This window comes from Agelaius tricolor, unplaced genomic scaffold, assembly GCF_023055355.1.
Source record: "Agelaius tricolor isolate 1412-34295 unplaced genomic scaffold, bAgeTri1.0.p SCAF_107, whole genome shotgun sequence".
NCBI classification, from domain to species: domain Eukaryota; kingdom Metazoa; phylum Chordata; class Aves; order Passeriformes; family Icteridae; genus Agelaius; species Agelaius tricolor.
Genome location: NW_027269367.1, coordinates 172,346 through 185,900, shown reverse-complemented (window position 1 = coordinate 185,900; position 13,555 = coordinate 172,346). Strand labels below are relative to the sequence as shown.

Below are 13,555 nucleotides of genomic sequence, written 5' to 3'. Positions count from 1 at the left end.
GGTGTGTTCCGGGTGTATTTCCAGGTGTATTCCAGGTGCATTTTGGGGTGTATTCCGGGTGTATTTCCGGGTGTATTTTGGGTGTGTTTCAGGTGTATTCCGGGTGTATTTCCGGGTGTATTCTGGGTGTATTTTAGGTGTGATTTTGGGTGTATTTTTGGTGTATTTCAGGTGCATTTTTGGGTGTATTTTTGGTGTGTTCCGGGTGTACTTTGGGGGGTATTTTGGGTGTGTTTCAGGTGCATTCCGGGTGTATTTCCGGGTGTGTTTCCGGGTGTATTTCCGGGTGTATTCCGGGTGTATTTCCGGCTGTGTCACTCACCGGGGGGAAGTCGCTCAGTTTCTGGAAGGCGCGGATGTACAGCTCGTGCTGGGGGGGGGAGGGGGAGACGTCAGAAAATTCCGGAAAATTCCGGGGAATTTTGGGGAATTCGGGGATTTTGGGGACTCTTGGGATTCCCTCGAAAAGATTTGGGAATTTTCAGGATTTTTGGGGAATTTTTGGGGAAATTTTGGGGAATTTTAGGGGAATTTTTGGGAATTTTAAAGGGATTTTTGGGAATTTTGGGGACTTTGGGAATTCTGGGAATTTTTGGGAATTTTGGAATTTTTCGGGACATTCGGGGATTTGGGTAATTTGGGATTCTTGGGAATTTTCTGGACCTTTTGGGGAATTTGGGGGATTTTAAGGATTTCGGTAATTTTGGGGAATTTGGGGATTTTTCTTGGATCTTTTTTCAATTTTTTTTTTAATTTTGGGGATTTTGGGATTCCCTTAAAATTTTGGGGAATATTTTGGGAATATTTTCAGATAATCTTTGGGTCATTTTTTGGGATTTTTTGGGAATTTTTCTTGATTTTTTTTCAGAATTTTTTCAGAATTTTTTTTTTTATTATTATTTTGGGGATTTTTATTTTGGGGATTTTTGGGATTTCCTTAAAAATCTTAGGAATATTTTCAGATAATATTTGGGTAATTTGGGGGTTTTTTGGGGATTTTTTGGGAATTTTTCTTGATTTTTTCAGATTTTTTTCAGATTTTTTTTTTATTATTTTGGGGATTTTGGGATTCTCTTAAATTTTTTGGGGAATATTTTGGGAATATTTTCAGATAATTTTTGAGTCATTTTTGGGGATTTTTTTTTGATTTTTTGGGAATTTTTTGTGATTTTTTCAGATTTTTTCCAGAATTTTTTTTTAATTTATTTGGGAATTTTGGGGATTTATTTGGGAATTTTTATTTTGGGGATTTTGGGATTTCCTTAAAATTCTTAGGAATATTTTGGGAATATTTTCAGATAATTTTTGGGTCATTTTAGAAAATTTTGGGGCCATTTTTTAAGGAATTTTTTGGGAATTTTTGGGAATTTTTTTTCAAAATTTTTTTTGTCAGAATTTTGGTGAATTCCCACCAATTCCTGGGACCATTTTGGGGTAATTTAGGGAATATTTTCACATAATCTTTGGGTCATTTTAGGAAATTTTGGGGGGATTTTTTGGGGAATTTTTCTTGATTTTTACAGAATTTTTTTTTATTATTTTGGGGATTTCAATTTTGGGGATTTTGGGATTTCCTCAAAATTCTTGGGAACATTTAAGGAATATTTTGGGAATATTTTCAGATAATTTTGGGGAATTTTGGGGGATTTTTTGGGGGATTTTTTTAGGAATTTTTCTTGATTTTTTCAGATTTTTTTTTTTTATTATTTTGGGGATTTATTTGGGAATTTTTATTCTGGGGATTTTGGGATTTCCTTAAAATTTTGGGAAATATTTTCACATAATCTTGGGGTAATTTTAGGAAATTTTGGGGCCATTTTTTAAGGAATTTTTTGGGAATTTTTGGGATTTTTTTTTTTTTTTTTTTTTTGGGATTTTTTTTCCAAATTTTTTTTTTTTCCAGAATTTTTTTTGTCAGAATTTTGGTGAATTCCCACCAATTCCTGGGACCCTTTTGGGGTAATTTTGGGGTAATTTTGGGGTGTTTTTTTGTGCTCACCACGTGCAGGATGGTGGGGTTGCAGCCGATGATGAAGGGAAGGTTCCGGAAGCCTTGGATGCGGTGGGCGATGCGCACGGGCAGCTCCTGCTGCAGGTACCGGGCGCTTTTCTGGGCCAAAAAAAGCAAATTTTGGGCAAATCCTCAACCCTCAGCTCCCTCACAAACCCCTCAAGCATTTCTGGAATTTGGGGAATTTTCACACCCAAATTTTGGGGGTTTCTGCCCAAAAAATCCCAAAAAATTCCCCTAAAAATTGAAATTTTCACCCAAAATTTTGGATTTTTTGCCCCAAATTTTTACATTTTGCCCCAAATTTTTCCATTTTTGAGGTTTTACCCCAATTTTTCAAGGTTTCACCCCAAATTTCAGACATTTTACCCCAAATTTTTGAGGTTTTACCCCAATTTTTGGACACCGAAGATTTGGGTAAAAAAAACGCAAATTTTGGGCAAATCCTCAACCCTCAGCTCCCTCACAAACCCCTCAAGCATTTCTGGAATTTGGGGAATTTTCACACCCAAATTTTGGGCGTTTCTGCCCAAAAAATCCCAAAAAATTCCCCTAAAAATTGAAATTTTCACCCAAAATTTTGGATTTTTTGCCCCAAATTTTTACATTTTGCCCCAAATTTTTCCATTTTTGAGGTTTTACCCCAATTTTTCAAGGTTTCACCCCAAATTTTGGACATTTTACCCCAAATTTTTGAGGTTTTACCCCAATTTTTGGACACCGAAGATTTGGGTCAAAAAACGCAAATTTTGGGCAAATCCTCAACCCTCAGCTCCCTCACAAACCCCTCAAGGATTTCTGGAATTTGGGGAATTTTCACACCCAAATTTTGGGGGTTTCTGCCCAGCCAAAGCCACAAAATTCCCCAAAATTTTGGACTTTTTACCCCAATTTTTACATTTTTTACCCCAAAATGTTGAGGTTTTACCCCAATTTTTGAAGGTTTCACCCCAAATCTCGAACATTTTGCCCCAAATTTTTGAGGTTTTACCCCAAATTTTAGGGTCTCCCACTCCTTTCCCTCCCAAATTTTGGGGACCCCCAACCCTTTTTGCCCCCAAAATTCAGGGAAAAATCCCCAAATTTTGGGGCAATTTTTGGGGTCACCCCCCCCTCATTTCCCCCCAAATTTTGGGGACCCCCCCCAATAAATTTTGGGGACCTCCCCCCAACTTTTGGCCTCCCCCAACCCCATTTTCCCCCCAAAATCCCCCAAAATTCAGGGAAAAATCCCCAAATTTTGGGGCAATTTTTGGGGGCTCCCCTCCTCTCATTTCCCCCAAATTTTGGGGACCCCCAACCCTTTTTTCCTCCCAAAATTCAAGGAAAAATCCCTAAATTTTGGGGCAATTTTTGGGGTCTCCCCTCTCATTTCACTCCCAAATTTTAGGGTCACCCCCCCTCATTTCCCCCCACATTTTGGGGACCCCCCCCAATAAATTTTGGGGACCCCCCCAACTTTTGGCCTCCCCCAACCCCATTTTCCCCCCAAAATCTCCCAAAATTCAGGGAAAAATCCCCAAATTCTGGGGCAATTTTTGGGGGCTCCCCTCTCTCCTTTCCCCCCAAGTTTTGGGGACCCCTCCCGGATTTTGGGGACCCCCAAATTTGGGGTTCCTGCCCTTACCAGGATGTGGCTGCCGTCCTGGGAGCGCCCTGAGTAGAGCATGGTGGTGGGGGTCAGGCGCACCGAGGGCTGGGTGGGGCAAAAAAAGCAAATTTTGGGGTTGGGGGGGACCCCAAATTTGGGATGGAATCCATCCTAAAATGGGGCCCCAAAATGCCCTAAAAATTCCACCCCAAAATGGTTAAAAATTCCCTGAAAATGGCCTCAAAATTAATCCAAAATTCCCGAAAATGGCCCCAAAATCCCCCTAAAATTCCTCCCAAAATGGTCCCCAAAAGCCCCTAAAAATGGCCCCAAAATCCCCCCAGAATGGCCCCAAAATGCCCTTAAAATTCCTCCAAAATCCCTTAAAAATGGCCCCAAAATGCCCCAAAAATGGCCACAAAATCTCCCTAAAATTCCTCCCAAAATGGCCCCAAATGCCCCAAAAATGGCCTCAAAATCCCCCAAAAATGGCCCCCAAATGGCCCCAAAATCCCCACAAAATTCCCCCCAAATGGCCCCAAAATCAGTCCTAAAATGGCCCCAAAATCCCTCCCAAAATGGCCCCAAAAGCCCCCAAAATGGCCCCAAAAGCCCCCCAAAATCCCACCCCAAATGGTCCCAAAATCCCCCAAAAATGGCCCCAAAATCAGTCCTAAAATGGCCCCAAAATCCCTCCCAAAATGGCCCCAAAAGCCCCCAAAATGGCCCCAAAAGCCCCCCAAAATCCCACCCCAAATGGTCCCAAAATCCCCCAAAAATGGCCCCAAAATCAGCCCTAAAATGGCCCCAAATGGCCACAAAATCCCCAAAAATGGACTCAAAATCCTCCCAAAATCCCTCCCAAAATGGTCCCAAAATCCCCTTCAAAATGGCCCCAATATCCCCCTAAAATTTCCCCCAAAAGGCCCCAAAATCCCCCCAAAATGGCCCCAAATGCCCCAAAAAATGGCCCCAAAATCCCCTAAAATTCCTCCCGAATGGTCCCAAAATGCCCCAAAATTTCCCTTAAAAATGGCCCCAAAACCCAACAAATTCACTCGAAATGGCCCCAAATCTCCCCCAAATCTCCCCAATTTGGGGAGGGGTCTCCCTGGGTTTCAGGGGAATTTGGGGAGGGGTCTCACCCTCTCTGTGATCCCCTCAACAACCCTAAAATCCCCCTAAATACCCCCCAAACTGACCCCAAAATGGCCCCAAACTGACCCAAAATGGCCCCAAATCTCCCCCAAACTGACCCAAAATGGCCCCAAATCTCCCCGAATCTCCCCCAAATCTCCCCCAAATCTCCCCAAATTTGGGGAGGGGTCTCCCCAGGTTCTGGGGGTCTCTCACCCTCTCGGCAGCAGCATCAATGACCCCAAAATCCCCCCCAAAATGGCCCCGAATCTCCCCAAATCTCCCCCAAACTGAGCCCAAATCTCTCCCCAAATCTCCCCCAATTTGGGGAGGGGTCTCCCCGGATTTCAGGGGATTTGGGGAGGGGTCTCACCCTCTCTGTAGCCACATCAATGATCCCAAATCCCCCCTAAAAATGGCCCCAAAACCCAATAAATTCACTCGAAATGGCCCTGAATCTCCCCCAAATCTCCCCCAAATCTGCCCAAATTTGGGGAGGGGTCTCCCCGGGTTTCAGTGAATTTGGGGAGGGGTCTCCCTGGGTTTTGGGGGGTCTCTCACCCTCTCGGCAGCAGCACCAATGACCCCAAAATCCCCCCTAAATCTCCCCCAAAATGGCCCCAAATCTCCCCCAAAATGGCCCCGAATCTCCCCCGAATCTTCCCCAAACTGAGCCCAAATCTCCCCCAAATCTCCCCCAATTTGGGGAGGGGTCTCCCCGGATTTCAGTGAATTTGGGGAGGGGTCTCCCCGGGTTTTGGGGGGTCTCTCACCCTCTCAGCAGCAGCATCAATGGCCCTGAAATCCCCCTAAATACCCCCCAAAACGGCCCCGAATCTCCCCCAAATCTCCCCCAAAATGGCCCCAAACTGAGCCCAAATCTCCCCCAAATCTCCCCCGAATCTCCCCCAATTTGGGGAGGGGTCTCCACTGATTTAGGGGGATTTGGGGAGGGGTCTCTCACCCTCTCAGCAGCAGCATCAATGGCAGGCTGGTGGTAGAAGGAGGTCACGGCCTTGCAGCGCTCCCGGGCCAGGTCCGGGGGGGTTTGGGTTTGGTCGGCGGCGGCGCGGGCGGGGGGATTGTGGGGGGCACCCCCGGGCCCCCGCAGGGCAGCGCCCCCCAAAAGGCGCCGCAGCATCTCCTGGGCGAGGAAAGGGTTAATGGGGTGAGAGAGAGAAAAAAAACCCAAAAAAACCCCAAAAATCCACCCAAAAACGCCAAAAATCCACCCAAAAATTCCCCCCCAAAAGGCGCCGCAGCATCTCCTGGGAGGGGAGAGGAAAGGGTTAATGGGGTGAGAGAGAGAAAAATCCGCACAAAAATCAAAAAAATCCACCCAAAAACGCCAAAAATCCACCCCAAAAATCCCCCCCAAAAGGCGCCGCAGCATCTCCTGGGCGAGGGGAGGAAAGGGTTAATGGGGAGGGGACCCCCAAAATCCACCCAAAAACGCCAAAAATCCGCCCAAAAAGCCAAAAAATCCACCCCCAAAAAGCCCAAAAATGCACCCAAAAATGCACCCAAAAATGCACCCAAAAAATCCACCCAAAAATCCCCTCAGGGACCCCAAAAATCCACCTAAAAATCCACCGCAAAAATCCACCCAAAAAACCCCAAAAATTCACCCAAAAATCCACTCAAAAATCCACCCAAAATCCACCCAAAAATCCCCTCAGGGACCCCAAAAATCCACCCAAAAATCCCCCCCCCAAAAGGCACCGCAGCATCTCCTGGGCGAGGGGAGGAAAGGGTTAATGGGGTGAGACACCAAAAAAAACCCCAAAAATCTACACAAAAATGCACCCAAAACCGCCAAAAATCCGCCCAAAAATCCGCCCAAAAATCCACCCAAAAATCCCCTCAGGGACCTCAGAAATCCACCCAAAAATGCCCCCAAAAAATCCCCCAAAATCCACCCCCAAAAAACCCCAAAAATCCACCCAAAATCCCCACAGGGACCCCAAAAATCCACCCAAAAACCCCAGAAATCCACCCCCAAAAACCCTAAATCCACCGCAAAGATCCACCCAAAAACCCCAGAAATCCACTCTCAAAAACCCCAAAAATCCACCCAAAAATCCACCCAAAAGCCCCAAAAATTCACCCAAAAATCCACCCAAAAATCGCCCCCCAAAAGGCGCCGCAGCATCTCCTGGGTGAGGAAAGGGTTAATGGGGTGAGAGAGAGAAAAAACCCAAAATCTACACCAAAAAAAACCAAAATCTACTCAAAAATCCACCCAAAAAACCCCAAAAATCCCCTCAGGGACCCCAGAAATCCACCCAAAAATCAACCCAAAAAGCCCAAAAATCCACCCCTAAAACCACCAAAAATCCACCCCGAAACCACCAAAAATCCACCCCAAAAAACTCCAAAAATCCACCTAAAAATCCCCTCAGGGACCCCAAAAATCCCCTCACAAAAGGCGCCGCAGCATCTCCTGGGCGGGGGGAGGAAAGGGTTAATGGGGTGAGAGAGAGAAAAAACCCAAAAATCTACACAAAAATGCACCCAAAAACGCCAAAAAAACCCCAAAATCCGCCTGAAAAAGCCCAAAAATCCACCCAGAAATGCACCCAAAAATCAACCCAAAAAGCCCAAAAATCCGCCCAAAAATTCACCCAAAAACCCCCAAAAATCCACCCCTAAAAACACCAAAAATCCACCAAAAAACCCCAAAAATCCCCTCAGGGACCCCAGAAATCCACCCAAAAATCGCCCCCCAAAAGGTGCCGCAGCATCTCCTGGGCGAGGGGAGGAAAGGGTTAATGGGGAGGGGACCCCCAAAATCCACCCAAAAATCAAAAAAAATCCACCCAAAAACGTCAAAAAAACCCAAAAATCCACCCAAAAATCCACCCACAAAAACCCCAAAAATCCGCCCAAAAATCAAAAAAAATCCACCTAAAATACCCCAAAAATCCCCCCCCAAAATCCCCTCAGGGACCCCAAAATCTACCCCCAAAAACCCCAGAAATACACCCAAAAATCCACCCCCAAAAACCCAAAACTCCACCCAAAATCCCCTCAGGGACCGCAAAAAAGCACCCAAAAATCCCCCTCCAAAAGGCGCCGCAGCATCTCCTGGTGGTGGGGAAGAAAGGGTTAATGGGGTGAGACACCAAAAAACCCCAAAAAATCCACCCAAAAACGCCAAAAACCTGCCCGAAAACCCCCAAAATCCACCCAAAAATCCCCTAAGGGTCCCCAAAAATCCCCCCCAAAAATCCCCCCCCAAAAGGCGCCGCAGCATCTCCTGGGCGGGGGGAGGAAAGGGTTAATGGGGTGAGAGAGAGAAAAAACCCCAAAAAAATCCACCCAAAAATCAAAAACAATGCACCCCAAAATCCACCCAAAAAACCCCAAAACTCCACCCAAAAATCCCCTCAGGGACCCCAAAAATCCACCCAAAAAACCTCAAAAATCCACCCCAAAATCCACCCCCAAAAAACCCCAAAAATTCACCCAAAAAACCTCAAAAATCCACCCCCAAAAACCCAAAATCTACCCCAAATGCACCCAAAAAGCCCAAAAATCCACCAAAAAATCCCCTCAGGGACCCCAGAAATCCACCCAAAAATCAACCCAAAAACCCCAAAAATCCACCCAAGAATCCGCCCAAAAAACCCCCAAAATCCACCCAAAAATCCCCTCAGGGACCCCAAAAATCCACCCAAAAACCCCCAAAAATCCACCCCAAAAATTCCCCCCCAAAAGGCGCCGCAGCATCTCCTGGGCGAGGGGAGGAAAGGGTTAATGGGGAGGGGACCCCCAAAATCCACCCAAAAATCAAAAAAATCCACCTAAAATACCCCAAAAATCCACCCAAAAATAAAAAAAAAATCCACCCAAAAATGCCAAAAATCCACCCAAAAACCTGCCCGAAAACCCCCAAAATCCACCCAAAAATCCCCTCAGGGACCCCAGAAATCCACCCAAAAATCAACCCAAAAAGCCCAAAAATGCACCCAAAAATGCACCCAAAAATCCCCCCCCAAAAGGCGCCGCAGCATCTCCTGGGCGAGGGGAGGAAAGGGTTAATGGGGAGGGGACCCCCAAAATCCACCCAAAAATCAAAAAAATCCACCTAAAATACCCCAAAAATCCACCCAAAAATAAAAAAAAAATCCACCCAAAAATGCCAAAAATCCACCCAAAAACCTGCCCGAAAACCCCCAAAAACCACCCAAAAATCCCCTCAGGGACCCCAGATATCCACCCAAAAATCAACCCAAAAAGCCCAAAAATGCACCCAAAAATGCACCCAAAAATCCCCCCCCCAAAAGGCGCCGCAGCATCTCCTGGGTGAGGGGAGGAAAGGGTGAGAGAGAGAAAAACCCCAAAATCTACATAAAAAAAACCAAAAATCCACCCAAAATTGCACCCAAAAAACCCCAAAAATTCAACCAAAAATCCCCTCAGGGACCCCAGAAATCCACCCCCAAAAACGCCAAAAATCGACCCAAAAATCCCCCCAAAATCCACCCAAGAAACCCCAAAAATCCACCCAAAAACGCCCAAAATCCACCCCTAAAAACTCCAAAAATGCCCCCAAAAAAATCCCAAAATCCACTGAAAAATCCACCCAAAAACTCCAAAAATCCACCCCCAAAACTGCCCAAAATCCACCCCTAGAAACTCCAAAAATCCACCTAAAAATCCCCTCAGGGACCCCAAAAATCCACCCCCAAAAACCCCAAAAACCCCCCCAAAAATCCCCTCAAAAAACCCCAAAATCCACCCCAAAAAACCCAAAAATCCACCCAAAAATCCTGTCAGGGACCCCAAAAATCGACCCCCAAAAACCCAAAATCCACCCCAAAAATCCACCCAAAAAACCCCAAAATCCACCCCCAAAAACCCCAAAATTCCACCCCCAAAATCCACCCAAAAATCCCCTCAGGGACCCCAAAAATCCACCCCAAAAAGCCCCAAATCCACCCCCAAAAACCCACCCCCAAAATCCACCCAAAATCCACCCAAAAATCCCCTCAGGGACCCCAAAACCCCCCTAAAACGACCCCAAAATCCCTCAAAAACGGCCCCAAATCCCCCCAAAAAACCCAAAGGATTCCAAAAACCTTCAGGGACACCCAAAAAACCTCAAAATACCCCCAAAAAAACCCCACAAGGAACCTCAAAAAAACCCCAAAACCCCACAAAAAACTCCCCAAAAAGCCCTCAAGGCTTCCAAATCTCCTTTTCCCCCTCAGTTTTCACCCAGAAATTGGATTTAAGTGTCCAAAACCTCTTTTTTTCTCTCAAAATCCCCCTCAAAAACTACCCCAGAACCACTTTTCCCCTCAGAGTTTCCCCAAAATCAAAATTTAAAAGGTCCAGGACCTCCTTTTTTCCCTCAGAATTGCCAAAAAAACCATCCAAAAATAACTTTTCCCCTCAGAGTTTCCCCAAAATCAAAATTTAAAAGGTCCAGGAACCCAAAAAAAAGAGGATTTAAGTATTTAGAATCTCTTTTTTCCCTCAAATTCACCCCAAAACTTCTCCGGGATCCCCTTTTCCCCTCAGAATTACCCCAAAAACTGCTCAGGGACCCCTTTTTTCCCCTCAAAATCCCCTCAAAAACCATCCCAGAACCATTTTTCCCCTCACAGTTTCACCAAAATAAAATCTCAAAATGTCCAAAACCCCAAAAAAACAGGATTTCAATCCCCGGAACCCCTTTTTTCCCTCAAATTCACCCCAAAACCGCTCCGGGATCCCCTTTTCCCCTCAGAGCTCCCCCAAAAATAGAAATTCAGAAGGTCCAGGACACCCCTATAAAGGAATTTAAGTATCCGGAATCCCTTTTTTCCTTAAATTCACCCCAAAACTTCTCCGGGATCCCCTTTTCCCCTCAGAATTACCCCAAAAACGGCTCCGGGACCCCTCAAAATCCCCTCAAAAACCATCCCAGAACCATTTTTCCCCTCACAGTTTCCCCAAAATAAAACCTCAAAATGTCCAAAACCGCAAAAAAACCAGGATTTCAATCCCCGGAACCCCTTTTTTCCCTCAAATTCACCCCAAAACCGCTCCGGGACCCCTTTTTCCCCTCAGAATTACCCCAAAAACTGCTTAGGGACCCCTTTTCCCCTCAGAATTACCCCAAAAACTGCTCAGGAACCCCTTTTTTCCCTCAAAAAATACCCCAGAACCACTTTTCCCCTCAGACTTTCCCCAAAACAAAACCTCAAAATGTCCAGAAACCCCAAAAAAACAGGATTTCAATCCCCGGAACCCCTTTTTTTCCCTCAAATTCACCCCAAAACCGCTCCGGGATCCCCTTTTCCCCTCAGAATTACCCCAAAAACGGCTCCGGGACCCCTTTTTTCCCCTCAAAATCCCCTCAAAAACCGTCCCAGAACCATTTTTCCCCTCACAGTTTCCCCAAAATAAAATCTCAAAATGTCCAGAAACCCCAAAAAAAACAGGATTTCAATCCCCGGAACCCCTTTTTTCCCTCTAATTCACCCCAAAACCGCTCCGGGATCCCCTTTTCCCCTCAGAGCTCCCCCAAAAATAGAAACTCAGAAGGTCCAGGACACCCCTATAAAGGAATTTAAGTATCCGGAATCCCTTTTTTCCTTAAATTCACCCCAAAACCGCTCCGGGATCCCCTTTTCCCCTCAGAATTACCCCAAAAACGGCTCCGGGACCCCTTTTTCCCCTCAGAATTACCCCAAAAACGGCTCCGGGACCCCTTTTTCCCCTCAAAATCCCCTCAAAAACCGTCCCAGAACCATTTTTCCCTCAGAGTTTCCCCAAAACAAAACCTCAAAATGTCCAAAACCCCAAAAAAACAGGATTTCAATCCCTGGAACCCCTTTTTTTCCCTCAAATTCACCCCAAAACTGCTCCGGGACCCCGTTTTCCCCTCAGAATTACCCCAAAAACGGCTCCGGGACCCCTTTTTTCCCTTCAAAATCCCCTCAAAAACCATCCCAGAACAATTTTTCCCCTCACAGTTTCCCCAAAATAAAACCTCAAAATGTCCAGAACCCCAAAAAAACAGGATTTCAATCCCCGGAACCCCTTTTTTCCCTCTAATTCACCCCAAAACCGCTCCGGGATCCCCTTTTCCCCTCAGAATTACCCCCAAAACGGCTCCGGGACCCCTTTTCCCCTCAGAATTACCCCAAAAACTGCTCAGGGACCCCTTTTTTTTCCCTCAAAATCCCCTCAAAAACCGTCCCAGAACCACTTTTCCCCTCAGAGTTTCCCCAAAATAAAATCTCAAAATGTCCAGAACCCCAAAAAAACAGGATTTCAATCCCCGGAACCCCTTTTTTCCCTCAAATTCACCCCAAAACAGCTCCGGGATCCCCTTTTCCCCTCAGAGCTCCCCAAAAATAGAAACTCAGAAGGTCCAGAACACCCCTATAAAGGAATTTAAGTATCCGGAACTACTTTTTTCCCTTTAATTCACCCCAAAACTTCTCCGGGACCCCTTTTTCTCCTCAGAATCGTCCCAAAAACTGCTCAGGGACCTCTTTTCCCCTCAGAGCTCCCCCAAAATAGAAACTCAGAAGGTCCAGGACACCCCTATAAGGGAATTTAAGTATCCGGAATCCCTTTTTTCCTTAAATTCACCCCAAAACCTCTCCGGGACCCCTTTTTCCTCCTCAGAATTACCCCAAAAACTGCTCAGGGACCCCTTTTTCCCTTTAACCCTCCTCCATTCCCACCTCTCCGCCCTCCCTTCTCCCCAACCCCGTGTCCCAAACACAACCCCGGTGTCCGGACACTCCCTTTTCCCTTCAATTTTCTCACCAAAAAACTTCAATTTTACCCCAAAAATCCCTTAAATCGACCCCAAAAATTCCCCCAAATGTTCCCCCTCACCAACCAGCGGCCCCGGGGCCTCCCCGACACCTCCCCCGGGTTCGGCTCGTAATGGACTCGCCCGTTCCCGCCCCTCCCGTTGTTTTCCACCCCCCCCCGCGCGTTCCCCTCAGGGTGGTACGGTCCGGCTGCACTGCGCGTGCGCGGGAACCTCAGGGGAGCGGCGGGGAAAGCGGCGCCCCCTGGCGGCGGAGGTATGGGGGGGGCCTCGGGTTTTGGGGCGAAAAAAAGGGAATTTGGGATTTTTTCTGAGGGGAAAAGGGGGTTCCCGAGGTCTAAATCCAAAGTTTTTGTGGAAATTTGAGGGGAAAAGGGGCTCCCAGTGCATTCATAATTTTTTTTTTGAGGAAAAAAAAGGGAATTTGGGATTTTTCCTGAGGGGAAAAGGGGGTTCCCAACCTCTAAATCCAAGATTTTTGAGGAAATTTGAGGGGAAAAGGGGCTCCCAGTGCATTATTCGGGTTTTTTTGGGGGGAAAAAGGGGTCCCCAAGCGCTAAATGCGAAACTTTTCGGAAATTTTGAGGGGAAAAGTGGGTCCCGGTGCTTTTATAGTGGTTTTTTTTGGGGAAAAAAGGGAATTTGGGGATTTTTTTCTGAGGGGAAAATGGGTCCAGGACCTCTAAATCCAAGATTTTTGAGGAAATTTGAGGGGAAAAGGGGCTCCCAGTGCATTATTCGGTTATTTTGGGGGGGAAAAAGGGGTCCCCAAGCGCTAAATGCGAAACTTTTCGGAAATTTTGAGGGGAAAAGTGGGTCCCGGTGCTTTAATAGTGTTTTTTTTGGGGGAAAAAAGGGAATTTGGGGATTTTTTCTGAGGGGAAAAATGGGTCCGGGACCTGAAAATTCAAAATTTTTGAGGAAATTTGAGGGGAAAAGGGGCTCCCAGTGCATTCATAATTTTTTTGAGGAAAAAAAAAAAGGGAATTTGGGATTTTTTCTGAGGGGAAAAATGGGTCCGGGAGCTCAAAAT

The 13,555-nt window shown here is 46.2% G+C and overlaps 1 protein-coding gene across 2 annotated transcripts in view; it reads right to left on the bottom strand.

Moving 5' to 3' along the window:
* Positions 1 to 12,690, bottom strand: part of BCKDK (branched chain keto acid dehydrogenase kinase) — a 28,778-nt gene extending 16,088 nt beyond the window's left edge. For both annotated transcript variants that reach the window (XM_071419412.1, XM_071419414.1), the window contains exons 1-5: positions 12,589 to 12,690; positions 5,704 to 5,883; positions 3,639 to 3,707; positions 2,000 to 2,110; positions 323 to 370 (exon numbers count right to left, since the gene is read on the bottom strand). In XM_071419412.1, coding sequence (XP_071275513.1) covers positions 323 to 370; positions 2,000 to 2,110; positions 3,639 to 3,707; positions 5,704 to 5,880 — 405 coding nt within the window. In that variant the 5' untranslated portion in view covers positions 5,881 to 5,883; positions 12,589 to 12,690. The remainder of the gene's footprint in view (positions 1 to 322; positions 371 to 1,999; positions 2,111 to 3,638; positions 3,708 to 5,703; positions 5,884 to 12,588) is intronic.
* Between the last annotated feature and the right edge of the window lie 865 nt (positions 12,691 to 13,555).